The sequence below is a fragment of the Xiphophorus couchianus genome, chromosome 17 (assembly GCF_001444195.1).
Source record: "Xiphophorus couchianus chromosome 17, X_couchianus-1.0, whole genome shotgun sequence".
NCBI classification, from domain to species: domain Eukaryota; kingdom Metazoa; phylum Chordata; class Actinopteri; order Cyprinodontiformes; family Poeciliidae; genus Xiphophorus; species Xiphophorus couchianus.
This window is the reverse complement of record NC_040244.1, coordinates 1,992,433-2,007,596: the sequence shown is the minus strand read 5'-3', so window position 1 is coordinate 2,007,596 and position 15,164 is coordinate 1,992,433. Positions and strand designations below refer to the sequence as shown.

The 15,164-nt window shown below is 43.0% G+C and overlaps 1 protein-coding gene and 1 long non-coding RNA gene across 2 annotated transcripts in view; one reads left to right on the top strand and one right to left on the bottom strand.

The window, feature by feature from the left end:
- Positions 1-3,639: 3,639 nt before the first annotated feature.
- Positions 3,640-15,164, bottom strand: part of LOC114160624 (uncharacterized) — a 101,236-nt gene continuing 89,711 nt past the window's right edge. Inside the window, exon 4 of the long non-coding RNA XR_003598810.1 lies at positions 3,640-4,139. This is a non-coding gene — a long non-coding RNA (uncharacterized LOC114160624). The remainder of the gene's footprint in view (positions 4,140-15,164) is intronic.
- On the top strand, positions 5,422-6,226 carry LOC114160623 (gamma-crystallin M2-like). Its single transcript, XM_028043281.1, has 3 exons — positions 5,422-5,509; positions 5,583-5,825; positions 5,901-6,226. Exons 1-3 carry the CDS (start codon positions 5,429-5,431, stop codon positions 6,177-6,179), a joined length of 603 nt encoding a protein of 200 aa, XP_027899082.1. The 5' UTR covers positions 5,422-5,428; the 3' UTR covers positions 6,180-6,226.

The window sequence follows — 15,164 nt, the reverse complement described above, 5'->3', positions numbered from 1 at the left end:
ATTAGCTGCGGCTAAACCTGCAGCCCTGCTGCCTTTCTTCTCCCTGACCCGTGTGTAAAGAGATTAGCTATTCAAGGCAGGCAACAGAGTGACAATCACCACATCAGATCAATATTACTTATCTCGCTCCTCCTCCCTCTCTCTGCATTACACTCCTGGTACAGTAATACACCTGGAGGAAGCAGTGAGTGTGTGGTGATTAGATTAGCCTTTCACTGTACACAAGCATACACACACAGATAAGAAGGATGCTCCTCTGAATCTCTTCCAGCTGCAGAATGAAGTGGAGGAAACCGACTGCAGGCCCAGAGTGTTGGAGTTTGTTCTCCCTGCAGAGTGATGCTGGGCTGGTAGGAAGAGTCTCCCAATCATGATCCTGAAATAAAGCTGTGAAAACTGATGTTCACATTTTCCTTCTGATTAAAATTTGGCAATGACTAAACTTGGATCTTATTGTATAACATCACACAGAAATATTTGAAGAGAATACCAGGTAGAAAAAATTGAATATTTTCAGAACTGCTAACTTTAGTGGGCTGAAAACGAAACTTTTATTTCTTCTTGTCCTGCCTCGACATTCCAGGGAGCAGAAACCGGCTGCCTAGAAGACGTTATAATGTTCTTAATGTATAAACATCACAACAGTCCAAAGCACTGAACTTCATTCTTCACCAAATGGAAACCCAAATGGGTTTGGCGTCAGATTTTAGCAGCTGTAGGACTTTGTGTTGTTTCCTGCTAGCATTAGATTTGCTAAGGTTTGTTTAGGTTGTATTTACCCAGAATGCCCTGCGCTGCAGCCCACTTCCTGCTTCTGGAGCGGTCTCCAGTCTGCTTGGCATTCACATGTGAATTCAAAGCGAGCCAGAGTTCACTTCAACCGAACCCAGACCGAGGTCTGATTGCACATTCACACCGCCCCAAACAAACCGGACTTGGTTTGGATTGAACCGGATTAAACAGGACTGGTGTGAATGCAACTTTATGACAGAACCATTGAAGGACCTCACCACATATTCCCACCTTCTTATGAAATACTGCACTCAAATCTGACTAAATAAACCAAACAGTTGGAATTCAGAGGCCAGAGTATGTCAGCATTAACAGGTGAGAAATCAACGTGAGCATTTAACCCTAAAACAAAAGCCACAAAAACACAAAGCAGGAAACTGTATGTTACTGATTGGTAAGAGGCATCATAACTTTGTGATAATCATGTTTTTAGATTCATCTTCAGACCCTTCAGGGGGCGTCCCAGCCAGAAGGTTGTGGTCCACGCTCAGTTTCTGTCTTCATCATCAGTCTCATGAAAGCGAGAGCTGTCAGGTACAATCCCAGTCTGTACTGGTTGCCTTCACCGTTTCCAGTTAGACGTACTTCATTGCAGATGCCATGTTGATGCAGATTGAGAACTTTGGGTTTTCTGTGATGTGGCATGCCGAGGTCCTCGTCAACCTCGCCACCACGCAGATCTGCACGTGGCGAGGGAACGGAAAGATGGATGGTGCAAACAGGCTGCAGGAGTTTCCATTTACCAAACCCAAACATCAGCAGGCATATCTGTGACACCAAAGGGTCTGCCTGGGTGCCCTTCTCCCCTCATTCTCATTCCTCCCTCTGCTCCCCTCCCCTCCCATCATCTCCTTTTAATATAGAAGCTGGAGATGAAAAATGGTGCGTTTTTGTTTATTTGCCACCGATGCAAATGCGACCACAGCAGGATTAGTGAGTTCTCCATCTCTTTGCTGATAGCGGTGGGAAGAAAGAGGGGATTTTTATGCAAAAAAGATCTCTCCCACCCTTGCTATGACAATTGCAATGCATCACTTCATAGACAGTTTTTAATCTGTTTCAAACCAACCACACTTTGAACTGCTGGGAATGCGAGATATACAACTGTGGGTATCCGGCTGAGTGTGTGCACGCCTGTTGGTGTGTGTGTGTGCATGTGAGTGTGTGTGTGTGTGCTGTATGTGTTTTCCTGTGATTAATCTTTGGAGTTGGTTTAAGCACACTGCTGACACAGCACAGATCTCTCTCTCTCTCTCTCAGGCTAACTTTGACTAACAGACGAAATGTCCTTGGGTTTAGCTCTGAATAACAAAAACTTTGCATGCCAAGTCACAGTCGTCCTGTTGACTCCAACTTTTCTTACTGCAAAACTATTTTCAAACTCATTAATCTGAAACAAACAGTTCAAGGTGAATTTGTCCACACACCTTAAACTCTGCTAGATTTTTCACAAAGATTGCCAACGGATTCTCTAATTTAGTTAAGGACTTTGACTAGGCCAGTCTAACATATGAATAATTCCAGTGTCATTATGCTGCAACTTTTACATGCACCCCTGCTGAGTATAAAGGCTCAAACACATCCTTAGCATGTTAGCACCTTTTACAATCTGATTGAAGATGAGAACATGCGAAGTTCTCGTCCCGTTTCCATTTTCTGGTGTAAACTGTTGATAAACTGCAGGTTGGTGAATGTTCCCGAAACATGTGAACCTTTTTAGATTCCTCCATTTTTCTGAGATGAACAGAAGAATAAAATCATGGGTGTGTGTCCTTGGAAACTGATATATAAAAGCTGTTTACTTTCCTTTGCATGTTCCTTTGATTCCACCAAGTGTCAGATCAAAACCTGCAAACATCCGTCGTCTGACAGAAGAAAGGAGGAAATGCCGACATCCCAACAGTCATCAGAACATGCTTCCCTGTTGTTGTGGCTCAGGATTCCTCTCTGGCTATTATCAGAGACTACGGCACAGAGTCATAAAAGAGGCAAACATGGCCTGTTTATCTTCGCTGCTGCCATTGGCGTTGAAAGGAGAGCGCCTGCTTCTAGGTAGATACCAATAGGGACGACACAAAGGTGAGATAAACCGTTAAGACATTTTTTAACTCGTCAAATTTAATAACCCTCATCGGCGACACACAGGTATTCAACATGCTGCTTTCTGGGGAAAGGTAAACACATGGGTCTGGTAAGCTCCTGCAGAAATCCAAAACACAAAAAGTCAAACCAGAGGCTGACACGCATTCTGAGCGTGTCACCGCCACAATAAGATACACTCTGAATAATAGAATAAACAGATCCATTTTATTATCCCTTCACTCTGCCGCTGACACCTCAGCCCAACGATAAAACTTCCTTCCTGGCTCCACCTTCCCGTCATCCCCTCATCCTCTCAGGCTTACCTGGCCCGCTCGACTGACACCTAGCATTCGGAAACAGCGAGCAGGGATTTAATCAGTCATCATTATGGAGGAGAAGAAAGAGGCTGCGGCACAATGCTGACACAAAGACAGTCTAAGGAGATCTTTGTGCTGTAAATGTGCTCCTCACAGCGGCTGCGTGACAGCTGACGTGGAGCCCATGAAACACTGATCCACTGTTTCCTTGTAGAGACATCAGGGTGAATACAGAGGTGCTGCGGCGTGCGCTGAAAGCCGCCTCAAAGGTCTGAATGCTGCACAACACCTGCATGGCTGCTGCGGCGGATTAGGGTGTCAACGCAGACAAAGGCTGAGGGAACTCAATGCCTTTTGATTCAGCCACTAGCAGCATCCAATACGCTCTCTGACGTCCAACCACTCAACTTTATTATCACCACAGCGGCTTAGACGAACAAACTCATGACAGGTTATTGAAAAATATTTATTTGCAATGCAATAAATAAACATTTTTCAGTTACAGTTAATTTCCGACGGATTAATCCTGGGAAGGTGACACTAGTGGTTGTTTAGGAATAAATAAGGGGATTGAATTGAACCGTTTGGTGACACCTGCCTCTGGTCTTCCTGCAGAGGAAGGAAAAATTAGGAATCTCTCCGCAACAGATGGACCTGGAAATCTGGGAATGCTGCTGAGACTTCGCCGTGAGAAGTTGGCCAGACGGTGAAGGAGAGCCGGAGCCTGGCAGCGCCGCAGCAGCCGGGCTCTCCGTCCAGCCCAGCTCCTCCTCTCTGGCAGACGGGCCTTCATCGGCGCTGCTGACATGGCCGCGGCGTCTGGGAGCCGTCCTGAAGACGTCCTGTGTCTGATCAGCAGCTGGACCATTACGCCGTTTCACTGGCAGCCGCTTAGGTTGCAGGAACTGGCAAAGTTGCTGTTACTGTGCTGGCCTGGCAACCAACCACCTGCAACACACAACATGGAAGTGTTGCTTTAAGAAGTCTGTCTGTCTGTCTGTCTGTCTGGGTTTTTACTCTCCAACGAAGGGTTTCTTTTTCATCACGCAGGACGCACATTGCTGGATTTTAAAGTTTAAATTAATTGTTTTATCAGTTTATTTGTGTAGCACATTTCAGCATGAAGGCCGTTCAAAGTGCTTTACATGATAGAAACACAAAAATAAAGTAATAAAAACATCATGCAGTCACCAACTGAGAAACTAGGAACAGACGTTACATTTTGTTGAGTGAAATGATCAAAATCTTCAATAATTTTGGTTCCAGTGATTATAAGTTAAAAGCAACTTTAAGCAGGTGTACTTTATGATAAAGAAGATTTTATTTGATAATAAATAAAGAGTTGTTAAAATGTTCTGTAAAATGTTTATTTCAGTTTTTTTAACATCTATATTTTGTGTAATGTCAGTTAAGCAAAGAGAAAGAGTTTGGACCTGATTATGATCTGCATTGATTCCCCAACCTTTGATTATTGGATTATAGATTCATTTCAAAAATACTTTATTGATCAATCAGAAATGAAACTTATATTGAATATCGTAACCCCTGGCATTCCCACGGTGACGTTATGATCCCATTCCCAGGATTCTGCTCCGTACGGCGCCGTGGGTGGAATAAAAAATGTCAGATATTATTTACGTTTTGAAACTTCATTTGCGACTGAATTTATATTAAAACATTTTCTTTTCCTCTTCAAAGTTGATTCTCAAGCAGAAACCAGTAATTGTATGAAGGTTAGACGGATGTTATGCTGAGATTTTTACTCTGATTACTGACCAACATATTGTTATTAAAATACAAGTAAAAACAATTTGAAGTTTTTTTAAAAGATATTCCTTGTGATGCCAGTTTTATTTACAGTAAGACATAAATATCTTTTTTATTTAAGGAGGAGTAAAGAAAATCAAAGTTAAACAAGACTAATAAAAAAAGTTAAGTTAAATTTATTTATTTTACTTAAATTTAAGTAATGAGTGATTTCAAAATAAAAGTATCCCAAAGTCATCAGAAAAGTCTCAGGTTAGGAGCGACTGAGGGAACATTCTCCATCCCAGTCCTGAACTGACAACTTTTCCCAGTCACATGGCTTCGTTCATTCACACGTTGTCAAAATGACAGAAAGGCTTTTCTAAACACCAAAAGACAAAAAAAGCTTGCTGAGTGTGGCGTTCTGTAGAGGGGTCAGTGGTTCTTTACATCTGCTCAGGTATAAAAGGAAAGGGTTAAACCAGGTAGGAATGCACAACCAGAGCCAGAGCCAGAGCAAGAACTCGTCTGCAGCCAACATGAGCAACACCGACATGAACATGAGGGGCAAGGTAGACCCAGAACCTCTGGTTTCATTTCACCGTTTCCTGCTGCTTGGCTGTAAAGCGTTTCTCTGTTTTCCAGATCGTCTTCTACGAGGACAGGAACTTCATGGGCCGGTCCTATGAGTGCATGGGCGACTGCGCCGACATGCACTCCTACATGAGCCGGTGCCACTCCTGCAGGGTGGAGAGCGGCTGCTTCATGGTCTACGACCGGCCCAACTACATGGGGAACCAGTACTTCTTCCGCCGGGGCGAGTACGGCGACTACATGAACATGATGGGCTGGAACAACTGCATCCGCTCCTGTCGCATGATCTCCATGGTACGTAGTCTCCTCTCTGCACAGCGTTTGTCCCTGATCCGTCCAAACCCAACCTGAGTTTGCTTGGTTTTACAGTACCGGGGATCCTACAGGATGAGGATCTACGAGAGGGAGAACTTTGGAGGCCATATGCATGAGTGCATGGACGACTGCGACTCCTTCATGGACCGCTACCACATGTCCGACTGCATGTCCTGCCACGTGATGGACGGCCACTGGCTGATGTATGAGCACCCCCACTACAGAGGCAGGATGATGTACATGAGGCCCGGGGAGTACCGCAGCTTCAGGGAGATGGGCTACGGAGGCATGAGGTTCATGAGCATGAGGAGGATCATGGACTCCTGGTACTAAATGTTTCATCTGAAATATTGCTGGAATAAAATACCCTGAGCAGCTCACTTCTTTGTCATGATTATTGATCAAAAAATACAGTTGTTGAGTCTGGGATAACACGCTGAAAAAAATCACTTATACAGAACCTGTGTGACAGCTTGAAGTAGGCCAGTGGATCCCCGCCTGTTCCATGGAGCGTAAATCCAAAATATTCACAGGAGATCTGCCAATTTCCTGACTTTTCTTAGAGAATATCTAAAATGTTCAGAGAGAAAAGCAGCTTGGCAAGCTGAAATAAGTCGAGCTGCTATTAGCTCAATCCAGGAGCGCCAATCATTGTCCTTGGTTTTCATTGGTTGAACCTCAAAAAGCAGAAATATGGAAACTGTAGATGTTAGCTTCTGCTGTAGAGCTAACACAGTTTCCACTGTGCATATTAATGAATATTAAAATATATCTGGTGTCTTATTAACTATTAAAATAAGCAGCTTTAAGTGTTTTTAAAGGTCTCCAGTATATATGGATTTTAGAAATCCAATCAATTTTAAAAAGCCTCATCAATCTGCTGCGGAATTACAGGCCGACCTCTGACCTTTCAGCAGTTAAACAGCTTCTGAACAACAACCACAGAGCTGGTTCTGACATGGAGAACTGGGACTTCTGTGTTTCAATAGGAACCTTCTCATCAAGAGGTCAGAGGTCATATGCGGTTCAATCCTAGGACCCTTCTGATTTAATATCTACGAGCTCTCACTGGCTCAGGTTATAACGGGAAATAAGATCAGCTACCATACCTACACAGCTCCACATTATGATGTCACCAGGTGACCTTTGACCCCATCCAATCACTGAACACATGCTGAGAACAGAGAAATGTGTGGATGGGCCAAAACTTTCTAAACAGAAACTGAAGTTATTAAAGAGGAACAATCCAGTTATAGATCTAGTTTTATAGATCTAGAATCAACGCACAGCTTCAGTTCTTCCAGCTGTAAACCAGAGATCAGGCTAACCTCTGACCTTTGAGCTGAACCTTCAGAGCCACAGAAAGTCGGATCCAAAGCAGGCCTTCTACCAGGATGTTTCTGTTTCTTCTACATGTGAATCATCTTTTACCCCCAGCTGAGATGAGACCCATATGAGAGAAAGTGGTTGGGACCCATCCAGGCGTTTAATTGCTGCAGCAGCGTCTTCACAGCTCTGACTAAACACTCCGACTTTTCTTTACTGCTGAAATGTGTGATGCAAATAAACTTGACTCATTTGAAGAAATAAACACAAAAAGATTTTCTAGAAAAGTCAAAGGGATTTTTTTGTTGCATCGCTGCAGTAAATCTGCAGCCTTCCTCCTCCCTGCTGATGATGATGATGATGATGGATGTCTTCAGAAATAAACTTGGTGTCTGCAGCAGAGCGATGCTGCATGTTGGTGTACCCTCTAACACCAGTGTGGATATTTGAGAATCGGTGTGTGTGGGGGGGACAGGGGTGTGCGTGCGTGTGTGTGTGTGTGTGTGTTGGACGGGCCGCGGAGCGAGGAAGGCTCTTAGCGTGGAATGTGAGGGATGTTATATAAACACATTACCAGCAGTACCAGCGTTCAGCCGTACACACTGCTGGCGCCACTCCACACTGCATTAGCTGACATTTTATACAAAACCGGTGAAAATGGGCCGTCTGAGGGAGCGACCCAGGGCTTTTCTGCTTCTCACCACACTCTGTTTGGGTTCAACTTGCTCTCTTTTTAGCCTCTGTCAACTTTTGATTGCTAACTGTGCCTCCCACAGGGACTGTCCAGAGGTGCTACGCTCATTCTGGCTGCTTATGTGAGCTGACAATTTAAATAGGAAGTCTGCAGAATTTGGTGATTTACATCAAATACCAGAGCAGGAAATTCGCCTAAGCACCGAGTGTGATCTGGTTACAGGACAAAGAGAAAAGGAGACATTTCCATGCACCATAAACGGTAAACAAACGAGGAAAAATCAAATGTACACACATGTTCTCCTGCGCACGCCAAAACCAACACACCGACTTTGAAAAAGTAATTAATTCCAGATAGGACGCACATGAAAGGCAGAGGGATGCTGTGAACATTAAAAGGCACAAAAGCCCGAGCGTCTCTTTAAGGCTTTCTCAATCCAGGCCATTCTGAACGGGATTCAATAATGTCCAGGTTTGCTTGTTTGGAACTTCAAAGTTTTCTCAGCAAACGGCTTAAACCCGAGACGGAGAGGACGAAAACACAGACAGCTCGTTAAATGTCACCGTTCGCTTTATTACCTTCTACTCCTCCTTTGCAGCAGCGCCAAAGTGCTTTCACTGGTGGGGAGCTGGAGGAAACCTGCTGCCATTGGATACTCAAGAAATCAGGCATCGCAAGACAAATGACCACTGTCTGGGACAGAGGGCCGCATCTGCTGAAGGCTTTGAAATTTCTGCTGCTGACCAGAGAAAACTCAAGAGGTGCTTCACATGACAAAAGAGGGACTTTTATTCTGAAGTCACTCGGGGGGCGGTGGCGTTAAAGTCAGAGCGCGGTTTCATTTTAAATCCTGAAGAAGAAGAAATGAGTCAGACATCAGGTGAAACAAAATGGCAGAAATGGAGGTTTCACCTCAGAAACACCAACAGAACCAGATCCTGTGGCGTCTTCATCCTGAAGATCTGACCAGAACCCATCCTTCACAGATCCGATGGCCGGAGAAGAAGAAGTGAGAGCCGCCATGTTAGCGAGGGAAGATGCTAGTCGCTAAGATCGGCGGCTGCTTCCCTCCTCATTGAAAGTTAAAATAGATTGACAAGTTTAGTTTACGTCTTGTCTGTTTGTGCATCTGATTGCAGAACGATATGAAATAAACCAAATAAAAATCTGTTTTATGATAAGCTGGATTTGAAGAGAGACGTTTCAACAAAAGCCAGAAGAAAACGCAGCAAACAGGTGAACAGGTAGAAATCAGGGAACCCGACAGGAACTACTTACTTTTATTTGAGTAAAACTTGTGGATCTTTTACCTACTGCGGATTAAAAATAAACATGTTTTAACTAAAAATTCAGTTTTTACTACAGTTTTATAAAAAATTGATTTTGGGAAAATGTTTCTTTTGCTTTACTTTCTAATTATGTTGTTTATGTAAATTATTTTCATTTTGGTGTTTAAAATTAAAATGAACTTTACATTTTGGTCCATCTGATGATGTAATTTGTAAATATTAAATGATTGATGTTTTCACTCAGTCGCCTTTTTACCAAATACTTTTACTCAAGTCATTTTTTCTAACAATTTGACTTTTCTTAAGCAGAAATATGTTAAAACAAACTCAAACACACCTGCAGTTTTTGTTAAAGTTTCATAAATGTTATATTTTTCCTGATTTTATTATTTTGTAATTTTACCAAATACTTTTTTACTCTTATTTCAGTTTAATGTTTGGTTCTGATCACAGCCTCTCTGTAGGGACATGGGGGTGGCAGTATGATGCTGTGGGCTCAGGCAGCGACTGGACTCTGTTTTCTGAGATGCTCATCATCAGGTCAACTACCTGGTTGGTTTAAAATGAGCAGCAGCAGATCTGACCTCTGGCAGTCAGGATGGAAATCTGAACAAAGAAACATGAAATCAGAAAACAGGGGGAGCGACCGTCTCCTCCTCCTTCTTCCTCCTCCTTCTCCTTCCTCCTCCTTCTCCTTCCTCGTCCTCCTCCTCCTTCCTCCTCCTCCTGTGTCCGTTGGTAGAGAAACAAATGTTTCCTCACCGGGGGACGAGCACACGGATGTAAGAGCAGCCGGCCGGAGAGCCTCCTCTCTCTCCGGCTGGGAGGAACGCCAGGCTGGATGTCAGCTGGCTGCAGCGCCGTCTCCAGAAAACCCACGCACACACTGCTACCAGCTAGCATCCACACACACCGCTCACTGTCACGCTGCGAATCAGGAAGTGGACGGTGTGTGTGTGTGTGTGTGTGTGTGTGTGTGTGTGTGTGTGCTCCCCTGGCAGCACGTGGCTCTGCAGCGCCGGCCTGTGATACTGAGGCTGAAGGAATTTGATGTGGATTACTTCTGGACTGAGGCGGGCAGCTTTGGCAGGGAGCGGCCCGGCCACTTTGAGGATTTAACCAGCAGCAGCCGCTGGGAGCAGCCCAGACACACACACACACACACACACACACACACACACACACACACACACACACACACACACACACACCCCCGCACGCACACGCAAACACACACATATGAAGTTGAATGTCACGGATTCATCAAATACACTCTAAGAACCTCAGAGATTGAGGTCAGTCAGGAGGATTTTGTTTATCTGATGATGTCATCGATGCGATGTTCATCTACATCACAAACATCGGCGCCGCCAGGACCGACTGCAGAACCTCCAGAACCTTCTACTCAATCATTACATTGGTTTTCCTGCATCAGGAAGCCTTAAGGTCAGCAGCGTTGTTGGTTCATACTCCATAGATTCTCTATGCGGTTCTGGTCCAGCCCGTTTCCATGGTGATTGAAGCAGGTGGAACATCCTGTAGGACAGTCCTGTTGGAAAAAGAACCCAGAGACTCCCAAAAGTCACAGGAAGAGCTCTAAAGTATCTGACCCAGTGGATCAGAACCAGCAGAACATCAGAGACTGAGGAGACTTTGTCACTTTGGACCTCCAGTACTGCTGGTTCTGATCCGCTCCACCCTGTGGCTCTCTGGCTGCCTCATTCTGCAGACTTTCCTTCACAATCCTCTCATCAATTCTTGTTTTCTGTTAATATTTCTCCACCTCAGTTTTTCCTTCCACTCAACTTTCCATCGCTAAGCTTGAATACAGAACTATCTTGAATTTCCTGACTCACAGAATCATTACGTTTAAATAAAATAAATATTGGCTTATGTAATTATTATATAGAAATTTTGTTTTGTTTTTGAAGTGAAATAAATACTTTTTTTTATAATTTTCCTGATTCACTGAGATGCTCCTGCACATCTTCAGTTCTGCTTTTGCTGCTCCTGATTAAAAAAAGATTTGTGTCACATCTAAATGTTTCTGTTTCTCTGACTCATGTTTGAGCAGCAGCTGAAGATCGGCCGATATGAGAGCGAAACAAGAGGAACGGTGGGAGAGGCGGAGTGGCTGGAGGAGTCAGGTTTCAGTAGGGGGCGATGCTAAGCTACAGAGAGCTGGAGCTGCTGCTCCAATCGGCCTAACCAAAGGCTGCAGCGCTCCGCTCTGCTGCTGCAGCAAAAAGATGAAACATCAGCCTGGGAAGATTTATGCTGCAGAAAATTCTGTTTGTAAAAAACATTTCTGCACTTTTTACATCAACATTACTCAAAACAATCATGAGGTGAAAACAGCCAGAGGTCATAACCAGAAACAGTTTTTCAGTTCTAATGCAGAGGATTATGAAACGAAGCTAGATTTACACTCAGAAATGTTTATACTAATTATTTCTATAGAGTTATGTTCATATGGGAAACCTAAAGTAAAATATATTTATATCAGAAGAATTAATTTCAAACAGATTTAAATAAATATTATAATGAAAACACCTTCATGTTGTTATTTGGATGTTTTTCTTTTTAATGTAATTCCTGCTTATTTTTGTTTTATTTTGAATTTGTTATGTGATGAATGAATATCATGTATTTTTAGTTGTTTATGCTGAATGTGTGAATTAGTGTTGGTTTAAATAAAGAAACTTTCCATCCGCACTAATCAGAAGCTTTTAATCTGCACAAACGAACATTTTCAAAATCTGGAAAAGCAAAATAAAAGTTAAATTCATAGAAATGCGAGTCAGAGAGAAAGAAGGAGATTCCTCACTGACTTCCTATCTGAGCCAATCTGTTAATACGCCTGGCTTTAACTGAGCTAATGCTAATGCTAATGCTAACCACAGATGGACGCCACTCACCATGAAAACACAAAAAACGCTGAAAATTTTGTTCTTGAGCTGAAAAACAATTAGGAGCGGCGCAGCTTTGATGTTGGCGCTGCCCTGCAGGTCAGGAGGGAAAGTGTTTCTTTATCTTAATTGAAAAAATTAAATCATTAACCTGATGCCACCGTTTCTGAATGACAAGTCTCTGCTTTTACAGCCTGAGCCGGAAAACCCGCGCTCAAGAGCCACTGGAGGGGGGGAGAAGAAAAAAAAGAAAAAACAATGAAAGAAAGACAATTTCAATAACACAAGAAAAGTTTAGTGGGTGTAATTTGATTAATAATGCTAAACGGAGGCTGAGAGCGGGCGAGATACGACCGAGGGAACAAATTAGCCGACGCAGCTGGGGAAGGACTCTGTTCGGCGGGTATCAAAGACTCACCACACTGCCTTTCTGCTCCACGCCTCCGCAAACTCAAATTAAAATTCAATATCTTGTCATAAGAGCTTCAAAAGTGTCCTGCTTTATTGGATCCGTTTTTTTTCTTTTAATTTGACTCATTTATTCTTTTATTTTTTCTCAACAAGACATGAAACTGACATCTACGTCCTGCGAAGCGATTTAAGGGGAAAAATAATACTTTTACTAGAAAAATAAGATCTTATTTTCATGCGTTTAGCTGATGAAATGGATCATAAGAAGCTTAAGTGAGTCATGAAAACAAGTTGCGATTTCTGAGTGAGAACAAGATAAAAATTGAGCTCGAATTTGATGTGACTTCCTGAAAGGTTTCATATCGCATTCAGATGCGCGTCTGCTTCCAGATAACGCCTCGGCCTCGGCTCAGATGGAGGATAAGTGTGTGTGGATCCGTGTGCGAGCGTCTCGGGTGGGAGTGGGAGTGAGCTTGTCATAACACATCGAGCATTTAGCGGGCTAATCGTGGGAGACGGCCATGTTGTTTTGATCACCTGTAGTATTACGCTGAAAGTAAATAAAGGCTTACACAGGAGGCCTGTCACTCCGTCTGTCTGGGGGGGGGAAGTGGACGGGTAGGGGTAGGGGGGGGAGGTGGAGGGAGGAGGGGAGGTAGGGGGGGTACCAAGGTAAGAAAAATCACTTCGTCTTATCTCCTTTCCTCTGACCTGAAACAGTCAAACTGCGGTGCTTGAAGTCAAAGCCAAAGAGAAGCGGGTGGAGGGGAGAAACACACACACACACACCCACACACACACACACACACACACGCACACACACACACACACACACCGCTGAGAGCTGCTCCAGCTCCAGCTCCATGTGAGGCGATGCCATACTGGTAAATTAATGCCAAACATTAACTTCCAGTAGAAACCGTCAGCGTAGCGTTAGCATCACATGCTAAAGCCGCCATGTTGCTCTCATTTGTTGTTCTGGTTGAATCCTTGCATGTTTGGACCACAACTCCCTCTGGTTCTAGATGCGACACTGACTGCTACTGGAGATCCCTCAGTTTGAGTCCAGACAACATCTATTATCCTTTTAGGATGAATAAAGTATGAATGAAAACCTCAATTAATACCAAACTCTAATTAATAAGATAATAAAATCTCATATAAATAAAAGTTATTGTAAATGTAGCTGGAAAAACATTAAATACAATCATTTCAACTCACCATCTTATTATTAAGATGTTAATTTGAAAAACCACAGAGCAAAAGCATCAACTGTCACAGGTTTGCTGCATTTTTCTGTTGCTAAGGACGACCGTAGCCGGGTCTGGTGGGCGGGGCTTATTCAGTTTCCACAACACAACTGTTTCCACAATCGCTCCATTTCGAGTTTCCACTCAATTCATAACTGAAATTTCTCTGACGCTCATCTCCAAACTGTTGAGTTTTATTATTTTTAATGTTTCTGCAGATCCCGATGCTGAAGCTGGGAGAGTTCAGAGGTCGTCTCTCATTAAACAAGATTTTTACAGCAGATGATTATCTTTAAAGTCAGAGAAACTTCATAAAAACTTCAGCTACATCAAACATGTTCAACTGAAATGGACTTTTAAGTTTAAAGGTTGCAGAAATGTAACGTTATTTATTTTAGCATTAACTCAACATTTCATGTCAAAAATGATCAAATGTATTTTATTTAAATCAAACTGGCAGCAGCTGTTGGCTGAATACGACATTGATTATCAGTAATCTGAAGGTTATTGATGACATTTATTGCAAGTAGCAACATTTAACTTAAACTGGACTTTATGCTGCAGATTATTATTCTAGATTATACAGATTAATAACAGGCTGATTTCATCCAGACTGTTTGAAATGTTTTATAAAAACAGCATTCTCTGATTCATCGGTATCACACTGCAAAAACTTTATTTTAATGTCTTAGTTTTGTCAAACCTTATATTTTTTAACACCTCAGGTTTTATTAATGTAAAAAATGAAAGTTTTTGTTTTTAAATTTGGAAAAATATCTAATTTTAAGATATTGTAGGTAAATATTAGTTTTTATTTAGTTATTTAGATGAAAATGAATCTTGGTTTACATCCAAAACTCCTGAATTGAAATTATCTTATTTCTGCTTTTTTTATGTGACATTTGGTGTAAAATGTCTAATTTTGAAATTTTACACCAATTGAAACCCTGGAAGTTGCAGGCTGTGCGGCAAACGTGGGTCAGCTGGGCGTGTTGACGTGGAGGAGAGCAGCTGTGTGGCTGCAGCGAAGGCAGAACGGCGCGGTGAAGTGAGGGGGTGCCGGGTTCGTTGATCTTTGCCCTGCACCTGCGCTGCTCTGAGGTTAGCGCGCCGCTCTGCTGCATGTCGCAACAGTCACCTCAAAAGACCAGCAGCAGCCTTTCAAGGCTGCAGCTATTTTCCCGCTGCACGTGTGAGCGTCTGCTGGAACCTCCAAGCTGCCTTTTCTTTTTCCACCTCCTCAAGCAAAAACTTTTTCAATTTCAACAGAAACACAAAGTTTGATTGACTTTATTGTGATCCGGTTCTAAACGTGAAGCAGGAGTATCAGCTGCTGGGCCTCAGGATGAACATCCCAGAGGTGATTTCACTGGCCACGCCCACATTTACTGACTAATATAATGACTTTATATTCAGCTGAGCGCCTCACAATATCACTA